The sequence below is a fragment of the Trifolium pratense genome, linkage group LG5 (assembly GCF_020283565.1).
Source record: "Trifolium pratense cultivar HEN17-A07 linkage group LG5, ARS_RC_1.1, whole genome shotgun sequence".
NCBI classification, from domain to species: Eukaryota; Viridiplantae; Streptophyta; class Magnoliopsida; order Fabales; family Fabaceae; genus Trifolium; species Trifolium pratense.
Window position 1 is genome coordinate 2,283,159 of NC_060063.1, and position 10,539 is coordinate 2,293,697.

At 31.4% G+C, this 10,539-nt stretch overlaps 2 protein-coding genes across 2 annotated transcripts; one reads left to right on the top strand and one right to left on the bottom strand.

Annotated features, from left to right (window-relative positions):
- Positions 1-1,950: 1,950 nt before the first annotated feature.
- On the bottom strand, positions 1,951-3,536 carry LOC123884697. Its single transcript, XM_045933860.1, has 2 exons — positions 3,178-3,536; positions 1,951-2,270 (listed from the first exon to the last, which is right to left on the bottom strand). The coding sequence occupies exons 1-2, from the start codon at positions 3,378-3,380 to the stop codon at positions 1,985-1,987; spliced, it is 489 nt and encodes a 162-aa protein (XP_045789816.1). The 5' UTR covers positions 3,381-3,536; the 3' UTR covers positions 1,951-1,984.
- A 3,846-nt stretch (positions 3,537-7,382) lies between these two features.
- LOC123884372 lies at positions 7,383-8,849 on the top strand. The gene has a single exon (XM_045933456.1). It carries the CDS (start codon positions 7,383-7,385, stop codon positions 8,847-8,849), a length of 1,467 nt encoding a protein of 488 aa, XP_045789412.1.
- Positions 8,850-10,539: the final 1,690 nt, after the last annotated feature.

The window sequence follows — 10,539 nt, forward strand, 5'->3', positions numbered from 1 at the left end:
ATCTGAATTTTGCTGTTGTGTCCGATGTTAGAATTAAATCTAAAATTAAGATTAAACACATATATATGTTTAACAATATTATGACATATACTTCAGTCCGGAAACAAAATAGTCATAGAAGCATGTATAAAATCATAGGATTGACAACATAATCTTTAGGAATACCTGGATTCATGGTGAAAAATCATTTGCAGTGATCCTGAAACACAAAAGATTGCGGCTAGTTTGGTTCTTCCTCAACCGGTACCTTAGTGCCTTGATTCTCTTCAGATGGGGAGAAGAGAGTGTTTGCTTACGTACGGTGTATTGGGGACCATAGCCTTATATAGGGTGATGGCCCATTAGAGTTCTCATTATCCCGAAATGGGTCATCCTGACATCCACTCATTTGAGCTCATATCTAACTAATTAAATAATTAATTAATTAATTCTAAATAGAAATCTAATAGCCTTTTAATTTTATTTGACCACTTAATCAATTTAAATATATATATGCTCACATAATAATTATTAAAATATAATAATTAAATAATATAAAATATTCCAACACGCGATTGATTGATATCTGCTCTCCAGATTGTGAACTTCGAAAAGGTTAAAGGCGATGAGCAAGAGCTATTTTTAGCTGAATTTCTTTGGAAAAATGGCAAGATGTTGGAGAGGATGAGTTTCTCCCTCAGTAATCAAAATCTGGCAAAAGCTAAGGCTATGAAAGAATTTAAGGAGAAACTTTACTTGTTTAAGAAAGGTCATTCTTTTGGTGGTTTAGAATTTTCATATGATTTTTGGTTACAGAAGGAAGTGGTACATGTCCACGATCTTCTTCTTCTTCTTCTGATTTTGATTCTTCTTCTGAATCTGATTCTTCTTGACCAAGAACCGAGAGTAAAGCTCTGCCTCTCTTTGGGTGTCCGGTATTATTAGCTGTGCTAAAACTGAAACCTGTTGGGCTGGGGGCACCTCCAAAAACTCTTCTTCTTAGTATTTATTTATTTATATAGAAATGTTAACTATGAATTTTTATTATCAATCACAATTTTTATAAATTTATGAGCTACAGTAATAAATAAAATGGTTTCAAACTCACTCATCAAAATTTAAGATAGTATATGATCTGAGGTGAGACGAAGCACATTCAAGAACTGAAATTTGGACATTACCATTCTTTGCTAATATTGTAAGCACGTCCACAAAATTCCTTAATGATGCCACAAGAAGTTCTGCACTGCTTCTATTACTTCAAAGTTGCCTAAATGAAACAAATTCAAAGGGAGAGAAAAGGTTAATCAGCTACGTGTGTTTGGTTCTCTGGTGACTAGAATTGATCTCGAGAGAATTGATTTTCGTGCACATTATCATCCGTCGTCGTCTCTAACCTTGAGAAAGTTGTTCCACTCACAATAAACAAAAAAATTTACTCCATTAAAACACCAAGAAAGGATGATAATGTCCACTTAAGGGAAGAAAAATTATAAGGATCAAAATCGAACATGTTCCTTGAGAGAAAAGAAAGAAACTTTATCTAAAAAAGAAAGAAAGAAAGAAACTTGAAGATAAAGGTAAGCCAATGATCATTGTTGGATATCATTCTGTGGTATTTTAAAGATAACAAACATCTTCAATTATATTTTTAAATAATTATGATTATTTTGTGATCTAATTTGTGCTCTTGACTAATTTAAATTTAGACGTATTAATCGTGATATGCATTACTCACTCATAAAGAAACTCTTGAACATATTTTTACAAGAATGATCAAAGAACATTCTCCGGTTAAAGTTGAACACTCTGAAATTCGTACTTCAACATAACCACTTATATGCAAATCAACTTGGTACAAGACAATAATAAACATTTTCAAGGGAGTTAATTGACAGAATTCCTACGGTGAAATAAGTCATTTAAGGCAAGAAACGAATAGTTGTAAGTGAACATTCTCTATTTGTCATGTTTAAGGAAAAAAGTATCTCTAATTATTTGGATTTCAAAAGTTCTTATGTACAACAATGGAAGGCCTAGAAGATCTTTCTAGGAAACTCCCTTTTTTGCTTAATACAGATGAAAAAGGAACTCTTGAAGACTTTTTTGATATTGTAGCCTTAGGACTATACCATATTCTATGACTATCCAAATCTCTACCATAACTCTTACATGACTTCATTCTCTTATTATAAGGCATGTTTTTCTTTGGAAGATCTTCTATGTTTTGTACTTCAGCTAAAGAAGTGAATGATTGTGTCTTCCCTTGATAGAACATAGATAACCCTCTCCTGCACAAGTCATAAACAACTAATTAATACATAAACTCATACCAATTAGCAGATATAAATTTTTTTAAAAAAACAATAATCTATCTAATCTATATTTATCTAGCTAGCTTCTTTTTTTTTTTTGACAAAAAAGACTATCACTTTTTTTTTCACAGTCACTATCCGGCTCACTGGACCACCTAATCTGGTTCACGAGTCAGTTATTGCATCAAGTGAATGATTTCAGCCTACTCTAATTACAGTTGCGGAGATCGAACCATGGTCCTTTCTACCAAGCCCATCATCAATCACCACTAGACCAACTAACCATCTATCACATATTTAATTTGGATACAATTTTCAACTATATGAAAAAACTGTTAATTTTTTCGATGAATTTCAATTTATTTATTTTTTTATTTCAAAATTTCAATTTATTTAGATGAATAAAAGAAAGAACCTTATAATAATCATGTTTATTTATTTTATTTAATAAGTTATTGTATATATGTTGAAATAGTTTTTGCATCTCAAAATTTTAGAAACTATCATATAATTTCTTTTTAGACATTTTTTTTCTTTGATAATTAAATAAAACTATATTAAGGAAGTCCAAACCCAAGGAGAAAGTTCTATCCACCTTTTATAAAAAATTACAGAGATTTTATATTATCATTTGCTCGAAAATTGGACTAAGAAGATACAATATAAAGCTCATTTCATAATAAATAAATATATCAATTTTGATTTTTCGATTACGAAAGAAGAAAAAAAAACATCTTCAGATCATCTAACAATCGATGTGAGACTTCTTAATATTAATTCATGTAGCTAGCTAGACAGATAGATAAATAAATAGATCATATACAATATTGTATGATGAAAGATTTGAATAAAAGTTATAAAAATGTAGGATGGAATTACATACTTTATAGGGAGATTGTTCATGAGCTCTGATAAATCACCTAAAGATCCATTTGAATGTGATGATGAAGAAGATGAATCAGCATCCTCAGTCAAATCAGATGAACAAGAACACATAGAATCTTCTGAAAACGTTCCAATAGATGATGAATCATTGCTATTTTCCTTAACCAACCACTTAATATTTCTTGTTCTATCCTCACCCATTATATCTTTGAAGAAATATTTTTTGTATCTTTATGTGTTAATAACAAGAAATGAAACAATGAAAAAGCAATGATACGTTATATTGTATTTATAAGAATTTATAGGCTAATTTATAAGAATATGTTGGAGAATATTATTGGATAATATTGACCAATTATATCCTTTTTTGTATATGTACTAAGATTGTGTTGTATAGTATTATCATAAATTTTTGTCACTATCCGATAATGTTATATATGGTGGAAAATGAATAACATGTGTATCAGACAACTAGGATAAAGGATAAGATCTAAGTTTGAAGACATCTATATCCATGTAAATGAGTCACACCGTCTTTAATTAACTTTTTTTTTTTTTAATTTTGAGAAGGTGAAGGTGAGGTCCACATTAACCAAATTTGTTTCGTAAAGTCATGACAGATAGGTATCTTATACATTCTCATCTCTTTTTTTTTTTTTTACAATACATTCCCATCCTTTAATGCACCATTATCTATATGACTACTCTATATAATTCATATTCAAGTAAGGATCTTTTAATTTTATATGATTTTTAACTTTTTTCTATTATTATAATTCTTAAATATTTTGGGATATATAAAAAAAGGTTTTGATTTATTTAATGTCACATTTTACATTTATATTTCTAAAACTATAAAATAAAAATAAATGGAAATAATACAAAATAGAGATATTTCAACTCATATAATTCACCTGATTCACAATGAGTGTGAAATTGACAAAATAAATTAAGATAATCTTTACTATTTACTAAAATCATACTATTAATAACGCAATTACAGTTAGGGCTGAGCACGGACCTGTAACAGCTCAGGACCCACCAATTTAGGTGATCTCGACACTGTCACCTCACGATATTCTCTATTCCCCTCATTAGTAGGGTTTTTGCCTTACGTGGGAATCGATATCCTATGCTCCAACTAGTAGTGGGAATGGATTGAACATGTATTTGAACCAGTTTAAGGGTCTGTTTGGCGAGCCAAAAAAGCTAGTTTATAGCTTATGTCTTATGGCTAAGTTAAAAGACCTGTTTGGTAACAGTCTTTTCAGAAAGAGCTTATAGCTTATTTTACTGACTTATAGCTTATTTTTTATAAGCTATTTCAAGTAGCTTCTGAGCTTATAGTTTCTAACTTATCAATTTTTCTTCTAATTTTACCCTTATAATTTTATCTTAAATCCAATTTTATCCTTTCTAATTTATTATAGTATTAGTATAATATAAAATAAAATAAATACGTTATTCATGTTCCGGTTGCTTTCTAATTCTTATATTTTACCTTTACAGTTTGTCTCTATTTCAATTTCAATTTATATACTTATACTATTCATTGTTCAATCTACTGAATGTAAAGCAATTGTCAATGCTTCCATTTCAAAGATAACATTTACCACTAAACATAAAAATATACATTTATATACAATATTAGTTTATATATAATGAAACTAGATATCCTACATACAAGTAATGAAGATAATTATACCAAAAAAATAAATAAATGAAGATAAATATTGATTTGATATGAAATAAAATGAAATTAAAATACTATATAAATGGATATAAATGTTTAAAAGTTAATTATAAATAATCAAAATAAATAAATAAATAATTATAAATAATTAAAGTATCTCAAATATTAAATTAATATCAATTTTATTATGAGTTAAGAATGTCCTTTTATGTCATTTTACATTATCAGCTAGTTGAATCGCTAATTTTATCAAACACTTCAACTAGCTTATCAGCTATCAGTCATAAGTCATCAGCTATAAGCTAAAAGCTATCAGCCATCAACTAGTTTATCAGTCAACCACTATTTTTGCCAAACAGAGCCTAAATACATTTTATAAGTCTCGATAATTAGCTCTCGACCTTCCAATCAAAAAACAACATCAACGAAGACGTGTAGGTGCACTATTACACAATAGTGGCCTTTTGTTGAGACAAAATCCTATTTTGATGTTTTAAAGATAACAACCCTTAATTAAATTTTAATTTGATTCTGATCATTTTGTGATCTAACAAGTGCTCTTGAGTGATTTAATTTAAGAACAGATGCAATGGATTAAATTAACCTTGTTTCACTCATAAGAAAAGAATCAAGCACGTTTTAGACAAATCTGCCTCAAGAGAATGATCTCAGATTGGTCTCCAGACTTATGTGTTCTAAAGCATAAGCACTTATTCAAGTCAACTGGTACAAGACAAGAAAGAACTTTTAAGTTGGACTTATTAAAGGATCATAACAGTGCAAATAAGTCATTTAAGGCAAGGAATTGATTTTGGTTCTTGAGCTTACTCGAATAAGCTTCTTTAAGGAATAATAACTTCACATCTTGCAACAAGGCTTTATGTTCTCCAAGAACATCATTAAAGAAGTTAATCTAGACCAATGAGAACTCAGCAACAAGTACATACAGCTTGCAATGAAGTTTCATATCTGATCCAAAGTACAAGCTTATGACATGGGTGGCTACACTCTCCCATAAAATAGTACTTATCTCACATTCATGTGTCCTTTGAAGGACAAGTGAACAGTGGCTACTCTATGCCTTTGATGAAGAGTTTACAGCTGGTTGACAACTTGCAACAACTTGCAACAGCTATATTTTCGTTGGACCTTATCCACACCATCTCAGAGAATGGTCTCCAACGTTCTGGAGAATGATCTCCCAGTTTCTGCACTTAGGTGGCAATCTTATCCAAATGAATTCAAATCTTAATTTCCCACATGGGAAATACATTTGCAAGGGATATACACTCAGAGACAACTCATTGACAGTTGGTGGAAGAATATTTCTGACCAACAAGTACAATGTGACAGTCAGAGACCATTAGAAGAATGATCTCCTGAAGCATCTCAAAGACAAAATCACATGGGCTGTTTTGTTTCTCTCACAACGGCTAGTTCCTCACTCACAACGGATATGTGTGATGTCCAAGCAACAAAGGAGCATCTCCATCTATAAATAGCACGTTGGTTTAATTGGAAGAGCAAGAACTTCAAGCACACAAAGCAATCTAATACATTCAAACAAGCTCTCCTTTTCACTCTTACTCTAAAGCTCTTTAGAAATCTAGGATCATATATTTGTAGAGTACTTTGAGTGTATCAATTTGTAAGCTTCACATCCGGTTAGGTGTATAAGCTTAGATCCAAAGAAATTGTTGAAAAAACCTTAGGATTATCTCAAGTCAATTGGGTATAATTGATTGAGGTAGAGCAGCTGGTTATAGCTGGATACTTTGTGATCTTGGTTTAAGATCATAAAGGGTCTTTGATCTGGGCTTAGATCAAAGGGAAGTTTTCTGTAATCTTGGTCTAGATTATAGTGGATAATCTCCCGCAAGTGGGGACTGGAGTAGCCCATACTATTAAGGGGTGAACCAGGATAAATTCTTTGTGTGATCTTCTCTTCCCTTACTCTTTTATTTGTGCAAACACTAACTCACACGAATCACTATATTGCACTTACATTCGAGGAGAACGTTCTCCAGTTAATCTAACCATTTACTATCGTAGTGTGTTATTGTGCTTAAATTGTTTTGCAGTTAAATTTTTAAAGGGTCACAATTCAAACCCCCCTTTCTTGTGACAAACATTGTTACTTCAATTGGCATCAGAGCACTGCCTCTAAAAGCTAAGCATCTAACAAGTGCTTGAGGAAAAGATTCAGGAAGGAAGTAATGTCTAAACCTGCAAAATTCATCTCAGAAGGAGGATCATCAAATAGACCACCTCTTTTTGAAGGAAATGACTACTACTACTGGAAAGACAAGATGGAATTGTTTCTTAGGTCACAAGATATCAATATGTGGGCTGTAGTAGAAGTTGGAGACTATGCTCCACTGGTCAAAGACTCATTCACACCAAAACCACAGCTTGAGTGGACAACTCAAGAATCTGACAGGGTACTACTAAACACTAAAGCTCAATTATTTATTAAAAGTGCTTTGTGCAGGGAAGAATATGACAGGATCATGGAATGCAAGACGGCCAAAGATATGTGGACCACTCTTCAAACACACCATGAAGGAACCAGCCACATAAAAGAAACAAGGATTGACATAGGAGTAAGAAAGTTTGAACTGTTTGAAATGAGTAACAGTGAAACTATAGATCAAATGTATGGAAGGTTTACAGTTATCATAAATGAGCTAAATTCTCTTGGTAAAAAATATACCACACATGAGAGAATAAGAAAGCTACTAAGATGTCTACCAGAAGAATGGAGACACATAGTAACTGCAATAACTGTAGCAAAAGATCTCAAAACAATGGATCTGGAAGATTTCATTGGATCCTTAAAAGCTCATGAAGCAATACTTCAAGAAAAGAAACCAGCAAAGAACAAAATGATTGCTCTAGAATCACAAGTAGAAGAGAACTTAAAAAGAGAAATAAGATGTGATGAAGAGAATCATCTTCAACAAGACGATGAGGAAGAAATGGCTTTTCTCTCGAGAAGAATCCAAAAGCTAATGATGAGAAGAAATCAAATCAAAAGATCATTCCCACCAAGAAGAAATGAAGCTGACCTAAGCCAAGTAAAATGCTACGGATGCAATCAAACTGGACATTACAAAAATGAATGTCCAAATCTAAAGCAAAGAAAACCTCCCTACAAATCTATGATGGCTACATGGGACGATCTAGAAGAAATACCAGAAGAAGAAGAAGCAAATGTTTGCCTAATGGCAAGAACTGACTTTGATGAGGTAAACCTTGAACCTTGTTCATCATGCATGAAAACTGAAAAATTATTTGATAATCTCTTATATGATTCACAAATTACTGCTCAAAAATATGATCAACTTAAAATTGAACTTACTAGAGTAATTCAAGAAAAAGATGAATATAAAACTAAAAATAAAATTTTAGAAGAAACTTTGGAAAAAGCTCAGCATGATCTAGATAAAGTTTATAAGTTAAAAGAAAACTTAGAACTAAAACAAAGTGTTTCAGTTTTAGAAAAAGACATAACCAAATGTGTGAAAGCTACTGAAACTTTTGAAAATATTATAGGAGTTCAACAAAGAGTTGTTGATAAAGATGGAATAGGTTCTAAAACGTATCAAACAATTTATGATAAAAATTTCTTACCTAAAAAGGATCAAAAAATAAAAAGACTATTTTGTTCCTTCTGTCATAAACATGGACATATAAGATACTTTTGCTTTAAGAAAAGATCTACACACCATGTAAAAGATCATTCTCCAGATAATCTCCAAAACTATTTTCAAAAGAAATCATACAAAAGATCACCTCATAAGAAAATACCATTTAAAAACACTAACCATCAAGGACCCAAAACACTATGGGTACCAAAAGTCTTACTAAACTCAAATGCAGGAATGTCTGCTAGCAGTCAAGAAAAAGCCATGGTACTTGGACAGTGGCTGCTCGAGGCACATGACCGGAGACAGACACAGCTTCCTTTCCCTTGAGGAAAAGGAAGGAGGAACCGTTACCTTTGGTAATAATGAAAAAGCTAGTATCAAAGGTAAAGGTATAATAGGTAAAATTAATTCTGCTAAATTAGAAAATGTTCATTATGTAGAGGGTCTAGAACATAACTTAATAAGTATTAGTCAACTGTGTGATAATGGTCTTGAAGTAATTTTTAAAACTCATACATGTGAAATTAAGCAAATATCTACTGGAAAAACTCTTTTTAATGGATCAAGAAAAAAGAATGTATATGTCATATATCTAGATGAACTGCCTGTTGAGTCGTGTTTTGTATCTCTTGAAAAGGATAAATGGATTTGGCACAAAAGGGAAGGACATGTAAATATGAGGACAATTGCAAAACTTTCTCAACTTGATCTAGTAAGAGGATTACCAAAGATAAGTTTTGACAAAGATAAATTATGTGAAAGTTGTACAAAAGGAAAACAAACCAAAAGTAGTTTTAAACCTAAAGACTTTATTTCAACTAAAAGACCTCTTGAATTACTTCACATAGATTTTTTTGGACCTGTCAAAACTACTAGTCTAGGTGGTAAAAATTATGGCTTTGTTATTGTTGATGACTACTCTAGATACACATGGGTTTTGTTTTTAAAAAGTAAAGATGAATCTTTTGAATCTTTTAAAATCTTTTGTAAAAAGGTTCAAAATGAAAAAGGTTCAAATATCATTTCCATAAGAAGTGATCATGGTGGAGAATTTGAAAACTCCTATTTTGAATCATTCTTCAATGAAAATGGTATTTCTCACAACTTTTCTTGTCCAAGAACTCCTCAACAAAATGGAGTTGTTGAAAGGAAAAATAGAACCTTACAAGAAATGGCAAGAACTATGATAGATGAATCCAATGTTGAAAAATACTTTTGGGCTGAAGCTATCAACACTGCTTGCTATATCTTGAATAGAATGTCTATAAGAAAAGTTTTAAACAAAACACCTTATGAACTTTGGAAAGATAAAAAACCAAATGTCTCTTATTTTCACATTTTTGGGTGTTATTGTTACATCTTAAATATTAAAGATAATCTAGGAAAATTTGACTCTAAATCTGATAAAGGAATTTTCTTAGGATACTCTCTAACCTCTAAAGCATATAGAGTTTATAATCTAACATCAAAATCTTTAGAAGAAAGCATGCATGTAAAATTTGATGAATTTGATGATATATCATGTGTAAGAGAAATAGATGATGAAGATGAGCAAAACTCATCAAAAGAACAAGTTATAGAACAGGAATCACCACCACAAGAACCTCCTAGAACTTGGAAGGTTGTAAGCAATCACCCTCAAGAACAAATAATAGGTGACACTGCAGAAGGTGTAAGAACCAGAAGATCATTTCAAGTTGATGAGAACAATCTAGCTATGATCTCTCAAATTGAGCCAAAATCCATAGAAGAAGCAATCACTGATGAATCATGGATAATTGCTATGAAAGAAGAACTTTCACAATTTGAGAAGAATGAAGTTTGGAAGCTAGTACCAGATCCTTTAGACCATTCTATCATTGGAACTAGATGGGTCTTCAGAAACAAAATGGATGAAAATGGTAAGGTAATTCGCAACAAAGCAAGACTTGTTGCTCAAGGTTATAATCAACAAGAAGGTATAGACTATGATGAAACATTTGCACCAGTAGCAAGGTTAGAAGCAATAAGAATCTTA

Coding starts and splice junctions, on each gene's coding strand:
- LOC123884697 (XM_045933860.1), bottom strand. CDS start 3,380: ATGGGTGAGGATAGAACAAGAAATATTAAGTGGTTGGTTAAGGAAAAT. Junction 2,271..3,177: donor ATGAACAATCTCCCTATAAA/GTATGTAATTCC, acceptor TGACTTGTGCAG/GAGAGGGTTATCTATGTTCT.
- LOC123884372 (XM_045933456.1), top strand. CDS start 7,383: ATGGAATGCAAGACGGCCAAAGATATGTGGACCACTCTTCAAACACAC.